This window comes from Kwoniella dendrophila, chromosome 3 (assembly GCF_036810415.1).
Source record: "Kwoniella dendrophila CBS 6074 chromosome 3, complete sequence".
NCBI classification, from domain to species: domain Eukaryota; kingdom Fungi; phylum Basidiomycota; class Tremellomycetes; order Tremellales; family Cryptococcaceae; genus Kwoniella; species Kwoniella dendrophila.
The window spans coordinates 663,222-677,730 of record NC_089478.1 but is presented as its reverse complement, the minus strand read 5'-3'; the positions used below and the strand labels follow the sequence as shown (position 1 = coordinate 677,730).

Sequence of the window (14,509 nt, the reverse complement as noted above, 5' to 3'; positions counted from 1 at the left end):
TCTAGTAAACTAGACCTCTTGTGCTCAAATCTTTTCTTTCAACTTCAACCAAATCTTGTATTTTACCTGACTTATATCCTGGTACTTGTAAGACTAAACCATCCCATGCAGGCCTAACAATAGCATTACGATTTTCCCTTTTCCATAATTCACCTAAACCTAAACCTAATTCATCATTATTACTTTGTTGTTGAGACTTTGATTTAGATAAAACTTTATCCCAAACTTTTTTAACTAAATAATCAGATTGGATTTTATCTGGATGTTCTTCTCTTTCCTTTTTTTCTGCTTCATCAATGATTTTTTGAGAGAGTAAAGTTGGACTTAGGAGAGAATTACAAATTTCTTCCCACATATAATGTGTAGTAGGATGTGTTGAACCTATCAAATAAGTGAATTTTGCTTTTAATCTTAAACTACATTTTAATGCTTGTTGTAACGAAAAATGTGATGCATGTGGTCTTAACGGCCATAATGCATCTATAATTAGTATTGGTAGTGGTTCTTCTCCATCCCCTTCGCCTTCACCATTGCCATTTCCATTTGTTATTGGTGTAGAGGGTTTCGAAACTGGTGTATTTTCTGGTGTAGGTAATATTGCTTTTCTACTCAAAGGGTTTCGATGTAACATTCTTTCCCAAGTTGTTTCAGGTATAGAACTAACATCTGATATGTATATTATTTGACTATCGAACATGAAACCTAAACATATTAATGGTTCAGGCTCTAATCGTTTAACTGGGACCGTTGAGGAGGCTGTGGATGCTATTGTTGTTGGTGTGGGCGTAGGCGCTACTGTATGGAAATATATACCGTGATGTACTAATAATACGAGAGTGCGATTTAGCATTGGCTTGAGTAATTGGTGAAAAAGCCGGAAATGCAACGTTACTCACCTGCTAGAACTTTCACGTCGATCCCTTCAATCTCTAATTCATCATCATCTTTGATTATCCTCCATAGCAGTTGCGGTCTAACAGTACGTACGCATTCGTCAATATTATCTTCGAACCTGTAAGATAAGCTGAATACATAACTCACACGTCACCACCACCAGAAGCTTTAGTCTTATCTACCATATATGGAAAAGCTTCACAGACTTTCTCGTATGTTTCTTGATTAAGATAAACAGGTATAGCTCTACCTTGACGTATACACCATTCTCTTAAATCATCTAAACCAAAGTACGCATCTGCGTCTATAATGTTCATAATAAACCTATTAGTAATTTAGAATATATTTGCAGTAGAAACGAAAACAAAAAGCCAAAACTCACGACCATGAGTTAATAAAACAGCATCTATAGTTTTAACATCCCAAACAGGAAAAAATCTAGCAGCTTGTTCTCTAAAAGTTTTACCTACATCAACTAATAAATTTTTGATTTGACCATTTTTTTTATTTGTTTTTCTGATTAAACAACCTGTATTACCTCTTTTATTTTTCCAACCTTCTGGTACATCAGGATCAATTGCAGATCTACAACATGGACAAGGAATATTTTTTGGAAATTTTCCATTTGGTTCCCAACTTCCTTTTTTATGTTTTAATTCTTCATTTGATGATTCATTTGTAGCTTTTAATAATGGTACCATATCACTAAATGATTCAGGATATGGATTTGATAATGTTAAACATGGTGTTAAAGGTAAACCTGTAGAAGTTCCTGTACCCATAAACAACAGTTGAAGGGGATCTTCGGATGAGGTTGATGATGATGAGGACATGGTGAAGTGAGATTGAAGTAAGCGATTCGTAATTGAGAGCTGAGATATGAAAGTGAATGATAATGATTTCAGGTAGAACAGGTATTGATGCAAAGTACGATATATATAGATAACAATACAAGTCTTCTTGTTGAATGCCTTCGATATGGGATCCTTTGACAATATATGTTGTTCTACGTCGTTGTCATCGCCTTGTTCGCTCTCCTTTCTTCGATCTGTCCATCTTTTCATTCAAGACTTTATCTTATATTTCAACATTTCTCCATCGCGTCAAGATCAAAACGTTTCATATTCATGTGGAGACTCCACACACAAAAAGTCACAAAATAATCCACGTCATTGTTTATTGATATTAAATTTGCCACCCGTAACTTAGCTGCGTGATGATCGGCAAAATAGAATCAGGGTGAATAAAATGATAAAAATAACGAATAACCACTGTAACCACTGTAGTGAATGCTCTTGGCCTTTGGAGCTCCTTGCCTGGTTCACTTCTGAGCTGCTAAACTTATACATGTCTGGAATTCGGAAAGAAAAAACAAAGATAAAAAATGAAGAAATAGGAAATTTACCTTAAATCAATTTAATCAAATAAGATCTCAAGGTAATTTCGATTTAACTTTTTTTAACCTTTTACCGTTGATGAAGGTTACATATAGGATAGGTCGAAGCAGGTTATAATCGTTTGCCGCAAACCTCTCAATCATCTCATTAGAAACGCTTTTTCTTTTCATCAATTGAGCATCTGCTATAAAGTAATAAATATACATATATATTAGGTTTATCACAATAACTCAAACTGGACATACATACAATGCTTATCATACTGGATCGGAGAATATAATCACGAAACGAAATACAAAGGATATATATACATTTACCTGTTCTTGAATCAGCGAGGCAAATCTGCTGGCAACGTGAAATCATCTACAAAATCTAATCTCGGGTTCATCACTGTAAGAACAAGTGATCAAGACTGTATCTCTATTTTTAATACCTGGCTGGCCGCAAGCATCGAATAATAATCAAATTACAGGTTGATTGATCAAGCATTTAATCAGGCGATCAATTGTAGACAAGGGGACTGGATTATCAACAATACCTCATTTATAATGTCATCCACAACGACTTCAACCACCACAACATCTTCATCATCTTATCCAACATACACCAATAATAATTCTGGAGGATCAAACCCAGGATCATTTTACAAGAATCTTTTCTATATCTTGATTGGTTTACTATGTGCATTCGGTTTAGTTAGTTTTTTGAGTTTGATGAGAGCTAGAAGAAGGAGGAATGCAATTGTTAGAGAGGTAAGTTCTCTATTGGCCCTCAAGGCAACATATTAAATGTTATAGACAACCAGAAAGGAATCAATATTTATTGATCGATTTTTTTTTTCTCGTACATCGTTTTAGGCAAATAGATTAGGTGTAATCGTACCTGGTATACCAGGATATATACCTTTAAGAGATCGAAGGAATTTGAATTGGTTGAAATCTGATGGAAGTAATCATCCTGATTGGTGGGAGATTGAGAAAAAATCAGATATCAATGAGGTTTATGAACAACAGGATAAGGAAGAGAGGATTTTAGCTCAAGAACAGGAGCAGCATGGAGAGAACTCAGTAAATGGTCATGCATCTAGCAGTCAGATTGGTCAAGGAAGAACGGATAAAGATGAATTTGTAAGTTTAATCATATACCATTTTTCCGGGTTGTTTCTATTGGAATGTGGATTTCAAGAGGAAGAGATATACATTTACATCCTTATTTCACCTTGGCTTCAATCACAGAATTTTATATTGAAGATTCAATGCTTATACTGACAAACTCTTGTTTACACCCATTTTGTAGTTTCCATTAGCCATAATACCACCTCCACCACCAGAACATAAAATAGAACCAATACCATGGTCGAATATACCTTTTTTCCCTAATCATTTAGCTTATAGACCTGAATCTTTATTACCTACACCATCAAAATTTTCATCTTTATCATCTCATAATCATAATCAACAGCAGCAGAATAAGCGTAAATCCAGGAATCAGAATCGAAATCGACAATCGACTGATAATGAATATGGGAATGATGATGAAATAATAAATGAATTAGTACATGAGAAAATCGAAGTTTTAACTATAATCAAAATGCCTATACCACCTGATCATCTTCCAAAACCTAAAGATCCATCTCGTGAGGCAGATGACGAAGATCCTGAAGATGTTGTAAGAGAATGGGGTGGTATTGAATTAGGTATAACACATCTAAATGTTTCTCAAGGAAATAAATCTTGGTAGCAAGAGAAGAGAATAGGGTTGGTGGAAACTATCGAAGAAAAAATAATCAACATTGAAAACATCAAAAACGAGAAGGGAGTCGAAAAAGAAGGTGGGATTCTGTAGGGTGATACAATTAATGTCAGCGAGTTTTTAGGAAATATCATGTAGAAGAAGAAGATCGGGTTTTAATGGGAAAAGATCAATTCGATATTTTAGTGACACAGTGAGATCTTCATTGATCCTGTATTTATATCTTGGTTTCAAGTTGTAACAGTAACAAATTTTCTACTTGCGAAGGTCAAATTTAGGTTTATTCAATTCTACCAAATCATCATATAGTTCATCCACTATATTTAGGAGCCCTCTCGAGATGCCCTCGGGGCGTCTCCTATATTTTGGCGCAAATCATATTAGTATATAATCTTACTTCAATCCAATTATAATTCATACCATACTTATACACATGTACGGTATATCGAACTATTCACGGCTGAAAAGTTAAGTGTGAACATCTGCTTGCTGAACTGATTTAATACATGATATATACATATTCAAGAATGCCCTTTAATGCCCTTCAATGTTACAAACTGTATAAGGTTCTTCTATAATTACATCTACATAAGCCAATCGTACACTGAACCGTTCTTTACCGACGTGATGAGGCCGTTGATGATATCACATTCTGAAAACACCCCAATCACCCGCATCACCATCAGAACCGATTTCTCCTCTTGTTCCATTACCGCCAGCATGGCCTCTACTCGCCCTTTCTTCATGTGCTAGTTCCAAACCTAAGCCTAGAAGATCCCTTGTGTCGCTAGGTCTAATTATACCATCATCCTATACATTAATCCACAGTCAGTCAACTTCGAATCGGTTGTACGCTACATGTACTAAATACTCTGATATGTGAGTTCACTTACCCAAATTCTAGCAGTTGAAAACAGCACATCACTCTGCTTCTCGATCTTCTCCTTCAATTCTTGTCTCTTTTTCTCGGCTGCATCTTCGTTTCCCGAAGAAGACTGTCTTTTACCTTGAACGGTATGCATCACAGTTGATAACTGATCTGGACCCATAACGCATATTTTGGAGTTTGGCCACATCCACAAGAAACGGGGCGAATACTACAGATTTTATTGATATTATGACCTGCACACATATATATGAGGTAATATAAGCTAGCCAACTTACCGCTCTTCCACACATCCCGTAATTTCCAGCACTGTTTTTATATCAATCAATCAGTTTACAACACCCTTGTACCCTTATTATATGCGTTAACTTACCCGTAACTTCCTCCAACAACCACAGTATATTTCTCAACTTTTGCTCTTGCCACAGCTCTAACCATTTTCGCCCCATCTTTCGCTATACCTCCCTTTTCTGCCTTCTCACCCACCATATATCCACTAACATTCACCAAGAATACTAATGGTATACCACGTTGCGAACAGAGGTTTATAAAATGGGTAGATTTGAGTGCGGACGGTGACAGGAGTACTCCAGCATTTGCTATTATACCGACTCTATGATGCAATGCAGATATATCAGCATGGAATGAGCCCGAATGAGACGGAGATTGAAAATCTGCAATGCGGAACTCACGTATGACCATGAATTTCGGCAAATCCAGTTATGATGGTCTTACCGTATTCTTTCTTGAACTCTCTAAACTCACTTCCGTCAACTAGTCTAGCTATGATCTCTCGAGGATCGTAAGACTGTCTAGGATCTGAAGGTACAATTTCATCCAGCTCTTTGGTAGGGTATAGAGGCTCTTTGATATCTCTAGATGACGCTGTTTTACCCGATTTTGCCGATATTGGGATAGGGTGGAGATCTCGAACAGCCTCTCTGGCAAGGGAAAGAGCATGAGCATCCGAAGTAGCTAGGTAATCTGCTACTCCTGATACTGAAGTGTGCATATCGCCACCGCCTAAACAAAGTGGAAGTAAGCTTAATATGAAAAGATATGGGAAACGTAAATATGGTATCTCACCCAAAGTTTCTTCGTCTACTACTTCCCCTGTAGCAGCTTTGACCAAAGGAGGTCCCGCTAAGAAAATTCTTCCTTGATTCTGACAGATTATAGTGAACATGTTAGCATGTGGCTTGGTTGTCCGCATTTTATCAACTCTCTCACCTTCACGATGATGACAACATCAGACATAGCGGGCATATATCTGTGTATTCCACTTCAGCATAGATCCCCAGTCACCCCTCACTTGCACTCACGCTCCTCCAGCAACACTGATTCCATGAACTACACTAATCTGAGGTATACCTAGTCCGGACATTCTAGCCATATTGTAGAATATACGTCCGAAGTGATCCTGCACACATGCATATTAGCCAATTTCAAATCGATCCCAGCTGGACCTGTATGGTTGGAAAATTTCTATTCTACTCACATGATCTGGAAAAACTTCCGCTTGATAAGGCAAAGCAGCTCCACCTGATTCTACTAGATATATGCAGGGTAGCTTGTTTTCTAGAGCTATCTGTTGGGCTCGGAGATGTTTCTTCACCTAAATAGCCTCTCGAAGTTGAGCTTTGTCTACGTTATCACGATTGTGAAGGTTGGAAATAACGCTCACCGTTAAAGGATAATAAGCGCCACCTTTAACTGTAGGATCATTGGCAACTATCATACATTTTCTTCCCGCTACCATACCTTTGAAACGTAAAGAAGATATAATCAGCTTCATATCCCAATTATCCTCTGTGATCTGAGAAGTGACAAACCTATTCCGGTCACCAATCCTGCACCGGGCAAAGGATCTGGGTAAACTTCATGAGCGGCCAAAGGAGAGAGCTCGACAAATGGACTCGAAGGATCCAATAGTGCAGTAATTCTAAACGGGAAGTCAGCTTGCTCTTCTCGGAAGAGATGCTTGAACCCTCGAACAGTCTCCAAGATGTGATAACTTACCTTTCTCTCGCACTGAGTTTACCTTGTCCTCTATCTTTCCATTTCTTCAGAGTCTCCTTTCCACCTCCTTCTCTAGCTCTACTTTTTAAATTACCTAACTCCTCAAGTAATTTAGTCATATACGATCTATTATTCTGAGCATCTTCGGAAGTAGATTTGTGATGTGTGGGTAGGGGACGTGGAGCAACTATTGATGGAGGGGGTTGTGGTATTAGGGTTCTCCTTGATATTATCGGAATCGGAGAGATGTTGATAGTGTGGGAAGAAGGCCGTATTGATAAGGTCCGTCTCAACATTGTATCTGTGTTATATTTGAAAAAGTAAGTAAGAGTCCGATATGTTCTTTAGAATATCTCATGAGATACAGTCAAAATCCTATCCCAATTATATGTTTTCCTGCTCATCATGTCAAGTCAGTTACACCTTCTTGTATTCATGTGGGTTTTACATCCAAAGTAGGTCACGTTGACAAAACGAGAATCAAAGTGGACATATCGGGTATCGCCTAAACCGGATATCGACACCAAGAATTTTGACGATAAATTACCCGATTCAGTAAGAAAACCAAACTGCCTCCGGGCGGATCAAACAGCGATCAAAGCGATATCTTGCTTGGATTAAGATTGCTTGATTGATCCCTTGATTGTTTGTTTGTTTTCATGTGTGCTTTTTTGTCAAAGAAATCAAAGTGGAGAATATGGTGTCGATCATTTCACCTTGACTACCATCAAATAACACATCATCAGCATCAACCCTGTTAAAGCTTCCCTCAAAGTTTCGCATCATGAGTCAATTCACCATCAATTCTGTCGCACACACATCATATAGCTTGTGTACATCAATACACCATGTGTATATGTGCACATACAAACAACAACACGTATGACATGTCACGCTCAGTCACTTCACCAAAATGACACTTTCAGTGTACAATTCAATGTGTCCAGTGGTGTTCCGATACAGCATCCATTCCACCACTGCTAACATACTGAATAGACCTTGGAGACTTATTTCGGGAGGTCCGCCTTAGCTCAAGGGTGAAGCTTAGTGGTCGTAGTAGAGAAGGCGGTCTAAAGGAGGTAATCTTCCTGAGGATGAGAAGATTTGGCCTACTATTACCGTAAATGACGATAAGTCCATCCTTAATTTCTCCTTTGTATTGAAGGTTTCAAAGCTTCGCCTTATTTACCGATCACCAATAGTAGTAGTATCGACTGGAATTTATCGCAAAAGGATGATAGTCTGCAATGCAATTACTGAGCTATCCTCAAGATATTGATCCTGTACCTTACTCCCCTAAGATTTCGGATTGTTTATCTCAATATACAAAAACCATTGATTATTTAGGTCATAGCCTTTCCCACATACTGTACCTGTACCAGTCATAGTAACAATCATTATTAAGTTGTCAATTGTTATCTACCATAAAACTAGTATATTTTGCTTGTGCGTTCTCAGCTGAAAGGAATACCAAATCGATATCATATCCAAAGTATATAAATTATTTTGATGATTGATCATTTGGGATCCAAGGCATCATTTGATACACTCATCAATTTTACCAATTAACCCCATCTTTCATAGCCATTACTCACTCTATAGATACATCTTTCTCGGCCATCGTCATATCTCAATCCAGCATTCCCCCATCTTATCTTTACTCTCAATATCTTACCTACATCATCGCCTCATCAATACCATTCACAGCTTATTGTCAACAGAATAGATAGATAGGACACAGCACAGATCAAAACGAGTTTTAGACTTTATATCTCAACAGCAGCATCGCACAAAAGCTCGTCTTCAAAGTCGAATTGAGCCCTTTACCTACCAACTACGCCTTTCAATATATACGCAAACACGATTAACATATATTTGCCAAGTCTCTTGAATCAAGTTATCCAAAATCGCATCTTGCAAATCCCAGACTAGCAGTTCAGTACATCAATCGATCCTATTGCCCTATTCTGGTCAACGCTTATATTTACATCAACATCCTTTTGGTCTACTCATTCCCACACGCTTCATCACGACTGGCTAAGATGCCTCCCCAAGGAAAGAACGGTCATCGTGAGCAGAAATTAGTGGTAGTAGGCGGAGGTGGTGAGTTTGTACATACTCTTCCTGACCTCATCCTATTCCATATTTTCCGGACTGCCCATGTTCGATGAGGTGTATCTCGTTGTGAACGTTTGATTACTAATCACTAATCAATCAATTTTACAACTCTAGGTGTCGGTAAATCAGCAATAACGATTAGATTTGTAACTTCACATTTTTATGATGAAGGTTATAATCCTACTATAGAAGATTCATACAAAAGACAATTCGTTGTTGATGACGAAGCTGTCACACTAGAAATCCTGGATACAGCTGGACAGGGTGAGTTGGTCTTCACAGCGTATTTTTTATCGTTCTTAGTATATCATTTGCATCGAACCAATGTTGCTCATTGCTCTTCCATCATACTTGAGTGATCCTCTATTGACATCTTCGGTGATTTGATTACCAATAGAGGAATTTGCAGCAATGGCAGATCAATGGTATACATTTGGTGCAGGTTTCCTCCTACTATATTCAATAACGGATAGACCAACATTTGAAGCTCTACCCAATTTCCATCAAGAGATTCTAAGAGTAAAAGATAAAGATTATGTACCTTGTGTGGTAGTATCCAATAAAGTGAGTATTCTTTCCATTAAAATCCAAAAATTCTTGAGAGAGTGATAATTAGCCCAACAAGTCGATATAATTCAATCTTCTTTTGTATATGTTCTTGTTTAAGATCTTTTTTGATCGGAACCATACGAGACAAATGCAAAGTAAGCTAATGCATGTCAAATATTTGCTAACAGTGTGATTTATCGAGATATAGAGCAGTAGGACAATTAGAAGGACGAGAAATGGCCAGATCACTAAGTGCACCATTTATAGAATGTTCAGCAGCAGATGGAGTCAATATAGAAGTTGCATTTAGAGAATTAGTTAAATTAGTCAGAAAAGATCAAAAAAGGGAAGCATTATTGAATCAATCTTTAGTTGTTGGTGGTATACCACATCCACATCATAACAATAACCCTTATCAACAACATCAACATCAACATCAACAACAACATCAACAACAACAGACAAGACAAATACCTAATAGTAATAGTCCATATGGTCAATACCAGCAACAATCACACCACCACCACCACTACCAGAGACATATAAATGAGAAAGATCAAAGGAGGAAAAAGAATTATAGTGAGAGTAATCCTGATAATTGTTGTTTAGTCATGTGAAATCCATATACAGTTTCTTGTCTATATATTGCGCATCATATACTTTTCTTTTCTTTTTGATTACTCTTTGGTAATAGTCTGTTATGTTTTATATGTTTTTCAGATTTCTCCCTTTTTGGTAATTATACGTACTGTTTCTCTACTTCATATCTTTCTACCAATGTAATGCAAAAATGTAAACTGGAAAAGCACTCATTACTACCGCTCACTAGATTATTGCATTCAACCTACATGACACATTAGATGGAGATGACATGCTACGTTGATTATACGTATAGATACTATATATGTATGATATACCAATAGATTATTCCTTGATAAGCTGAACCACATGTGACTTGTTTCTCATTCTACATAATTCAAAGCTAATACGGTAACATATCATCCTGTTTTCTTCTTTTCTCACCTCTCCAATTAGATCCATCACCACTTTTCGTTAATCCAGGTGGACCTGTTTTCATTCCTCCTCCTCCTCCTCCTCCATTATGTGCTGGTTGATTAGGGTGACCTTGTGATCTATTTAAATTCGGATTCATAGGTAATCTATTCCCACCTCCAGATCCAGATCCGGATAATTTGAAGGGAGCTGCAGGAGCTCCTCCACTAGAATTGGAAAGTTTGAATGGTGCAGCGGGTAAATTGGAATTTGATCTTTGATTCTGATTTTGTGATTGATATTGGTTCGATCGTTGTTGATGTTGACCATAAGGATTTTGTTGATTATTTGTAGATGCAGGTGGTCTACCATATGAGTTATTGCTGTTATATCCACCAGGGCCATTATTGTTGAATCCAGGTTGAATTGGCATTTGCGTTTGAACTCCCATACCTACGCCCATGTTCATTCCCATTCCTGGAACCATGCCAACGCTCATACCCGTGTTTATTGGCATTCCCATACCTGGTTGCGGTGGCAGGGCATAAGGATTAGCATGTGATACCATTGATGGTTGCTGTTGATATCCCGCCTGCATTGGTGGTTGATAACCCATTTGGGGCAGATTGTTATTATTAAATCCCTGATGATGTTGTTGCTGAGATCTACCAGGACCACCGAAAGGTGGTGGACGAGATTGCATATTATTGAAATGTTGTTGCTGCTGTGGAGGCGGTCGAACAGGTGCAGCAGCGACTACCGGTTCCTGCTTTTGTCGAGTTGTCATTTCATGAGAAGATTCAACGTTTATCGTGGTTCTACAAACAACGTATAAGTTAGAGTTGTATTTCTCTTGTTGATCTCATTAATCAAGTTGACTTACTTCTTCGGATCCGCAGGTAAAGGAGATGTCCAAAACCAAGGATGATCTAAAGCGTCATGAGCTGTAAGACGTTTATTAGGATCAAGTGTAAGTAATTTGATCATCAAATCAGCACCACCACGATCCATGCTGTATCAACAACAATGATGAATAATATCAGTATATTTCCTGTCCCTTCATTATAGATGTATGATAAAGAAAATTGTTCGACTTACCCCCATTTAGGCGTTGACTCCAAAATGTGACCATCCATAGGGGTTTTATCCCAAGGATGATGTTGATTATCTGGAAACCCAGGTAATTGATCCCAATTTGGAAAAGTCACTTGATTCAAAGGACCACATTTTGAGAAAATTTGGTATAACTGATCTCTATCTGAATCACCTGATAAAATGGGATGTCTGAAATACATTTCACCTAAAACACAACCTAATGACCACATATCCACAGCAGGTGTATAATGCGTATCACCTAATAACAATTCTGGTGCTCTATACCATCTTGTCACAACCATATTTGTATATTCATTTGATAGATGTTTAGGTAAACTTTCAGTAGAAGTCCATGTTCTAGCTAATCCAAAATCTGCTATCATAATCAATCCATGTTTATCAACTAATATATTTGCCGTTTTGATATCTCGATGAATAAAGTTGTTCTAGTTGCACAGTACGACAGTATAAGCACCCAACCAGATTTTTATGGATGAGTCAAACCGATACTCACAGCGTGTATATATGCCATCCCTTCCAATATCTGCTTCATGAGCAATTTTGCAGTCGAATGCGACATTTTGAAATCTTTATTACTGAGTAAACCACAAAGATCATGATCCATATAAGGGAAAACCATGAATACTTCCCCTCGATTACTTCGATCTCCAGGTATTTCTATCAGGCGATACCCGTAAGCGACATAATAGCTTGTCGGCTAGAATTATGACTTACTCCGCTCGACAACCATGTTCAATATGGGAACGACATTTGGATGGTTCAGACTTTTCAAGATCTTGATTTCTCGAACGGTTGTAACGGAAACCTGAATGAATAGAATTAGCTTGAACGTATCCGGAAGCGTTCGTAAAAGAGGCTTACCCCATCTCGAGGATTGTGGGTGATAAGCTTTTTCAATGCTATTACACGTTTGGTAGCGATTTCTACACCTTTTGTGACGACACTGGCATTTCGTATCAGTCATTTGCCCCTTCATGTCAGGTCATGCATCATGTTTCACTTACCCGAAAGTACCTTCACCTAGTTTTGCGCCTAAATCATAGTCCGCCAAAGTAGCAGTACCTTGAAAGGTTTTACCCAGCTTTTTCAATTCCTCTTCAGCCATCAAAGTTCTGAATCTTTGCGAGTGAGATTCATATGGGTTAATTTCCTTTTTGGCTATAACGGGAGTGGCCACTCTCGTTGGAGGGTCAAGTAAATTCCGGTTTGGTGCATGTGGAATAGGCTTCGTTGCATATGGATTAACTATTTCTCCAGGTTCAGTTTCTTGAGATGCAGGTTGAGATCGAGGCAAGGGTTGAGATTTAGGGGGGGATCGGGGTTGCTGCTGAGGTGTAGGAGGGGTAAGTGGTATGGGAGTATTAGGTGCTGCTGAAATTGGATCTTCAGGCGGTAGTGGGGGTGTACCAGGAGGAGGCGAAGGGGGAGCAGTATTAGGAGGTGGAGCAACGTCATCTGGGGGTGGAGGCGGTGGAATATCGGTAGAAGGCGTAGGAGGTCTTGGAGGAGTATCTTCTTTCGTCGGACGACGAGTCGGTCGATTCAATATACGTATTGGAGGACCAGATCGATCTTGACTATTTTCTTCGTCATCTTTGTTGTTGTTGTTAAATGGCGGTGTTTTCGGTGGTGAGTTGGATGGGGATTTAGGTAGTGTGACAGGCCTCTGACTTTCTGTATGTCCGTTCCGCATTGTATCCTGCTCTTCCTTGTCTTTTACCGCTTTGATTGCTGGGATATTACCACCAGATCCTTCATCCTGACTCTTCGATTGATGATGATCTTCATACTTATGAGGTCGTTCTTCTATACTTCTTGAAGAAGGCGGTGACTTTCCTCTCCTATATGGCGATCTTGTGCCTTCGTAGTGATGATCCGGATTGACATGCCTTCTACTTGACAACACCTCATCTCTATTACTATTGTAAGTATCCCATGCAGAAGTATAACCAGTCTCATTTCTATCCGTTTGTCGATAATCTCGCCTATCATTGCCTCTATGATACCTATCCCCTCTGCCTCCATCGTGATCATGTCTATACCTATCGTCTCTACTATCTGACCCATGTCTACCTTCTCTAGAGTAATCAGGTCTATAGTTATCCTCCCTGCTTCTTCGATCATCATGTCGGGAATGATGAGAGCTTTCTAATGATCTTGTCCTACTATGTTCAGGTGGTGATCTAGGTGGAGGACGTGAAGGCAAATTGTCATAATCATCGTATTTCGACCTTTCCCTGCTTCTACTCCTACTCCTCTCGCCATGTCTTCTAGCCTTCCGTTCTTGTCCCCGTTCATCCTTATGTACATGCCGCTGGTCATCCGATTCTTTTCCTTTCGTCTTCTGCTTTTCCTGCTGTACACCATTCGATGGAGGCCTAGCAGGTAATTCATATATGATTTTTGCCTTCTCTGGTGATTTACCATTAATTGCATTATGCGTTTTATACGGGTCGATATGTGATGTAGCTGATGACTTGGAAGAAGGTGGATGGTTCTGAGATTGAGGTAAATAAGGGTTCTGTTTTGTTGGAGAAGATTTCGGTTTTATTGAAGAAGTTGAGGATGAAGATGAAGTTGATGGACCAGCATTATCTAAAGGGTTCTTCCACACTGACTTTTGGGGTTTGTTTGGACGAATCAATTTGGGTGGTGGAGGACCCGAACGTGAATTGAAGCGATTTGACGATGAGAAAGAAGAACTGGCAAAACTATTTTCTTCCACTAATTCACCATCTTCAGGTTCTAAAGGTCGTTTTGTATGATAATATGACGTAGAGGACAT

General features: G+C 38.7%; 5 protein-coding genes across 5 annotated transcripts; 2 read left to right on the top strand and 3 right to left on the bottom strand.

Moving 5' to 3' along the window:
* Position 1: 1 nt before the first annotated feature.
* L201_002567 (uncharacterized protein) lies at positions 2-1,727 on the bottom strand (the record flags this gene model as incomplete). The annotated part of the gene is made up of 4 exons (XM_066218342.1): positions 2-822; positions 897-973; positions 1,042-1,198; positions 1,277-1,727. 4 exons carry the CDS (start codon positions 1,725-1,727, stop codon positions 2-4), a joined length of 1,506 nt encoding a protein of 501 aa, XP_066074439.1.
* Positions 1,728-2,839: 1,112 nt separating this feature from the next.
* L201_002566 (uncharacterized protein) lies at positions 2,840-4,031 on the top strand (the record flags this gene model as incomplete). The annotated part of the gene is made up of 3 exons (XM_066218341.1): positions 2,840-3,043; positions 3,149-3,418; positions 3,588-4,031. 3 exons carry the CDS (start codon positions 2,840-2,842, stop codon positions 4,029-4,031), a joined length of 918 nt encoding a protein of 305 aa, XP_066074438.1.
* Positions 4,032-4,688: 657 nt separating this feature from the next.
* Positions 4,689-7,244, bottom strand: L201_002565 (uncharacterized protein; the record flags this gene model as incomplete). Its single annotated transcript, XM_066218340.1, has 12 exons — positions 4,689-4,853; positions 4,937-5,140; positions 5,208-5,238; positions 5,303-5,542; positions 5,622-5,952; positions 6,016-6,094; positions 6,160-6,199; positions 6,252-6,349; positions 6,428-6,544; positions 6,614-6,690; positions 6,762-6,871; positions 6,949-7,244. The coding sequence occupies 12 exons, from the start codon at positions 7,242-7,244 to the stop codon at positions 4,689-4,691; spliced, it is 1,788 nt and encodes a 595-aa protein (XP_066074437.1).
* Positions 7,245-8,990: 1,746 nt separating this feature from the next.
* Positions 8,991-10,232, top strand: L201_002564 (uncharacterized protein; the record flags this gene model as incomplete). The annotated part of the gene is made up of 4 exons (XM_066218339.1): positions 8,991-9,051; positions 9,181-9,330; positions 9,464-9,630; positions 9,804-10,232. 4 exons carry the CDS (start codon positions 8,991-8,993, stop codon positions 10,230-10,232), a joined length of 807 nt encoding a protein of 268 aa, XP_066074436.1.
* A 365-nt stretch (positions 10,233-10,597) lies between these two features.
* Positions 10,598-14,509, bottom strand: L201_002563 (uncharacterized protein; the record flags this gene model as incomplete). Its single annotated transcript, XM_066218338.1, has 7 exons — positions 10,598-11,426; positions 11,492-11,620; positions 11,707-12,149; positions 12,218-12,381; positions 12,439-12,529; positions 12,586-12,667; positions 12,729-14,509. The coding sequence occupies 7 exons, from the start codon at positions 14,507-14,509 to the stop codon at positions 10,598-10,600; spliced, it is 3,519 nt and encodes a 1,172-aa protein (XP_066074435.1).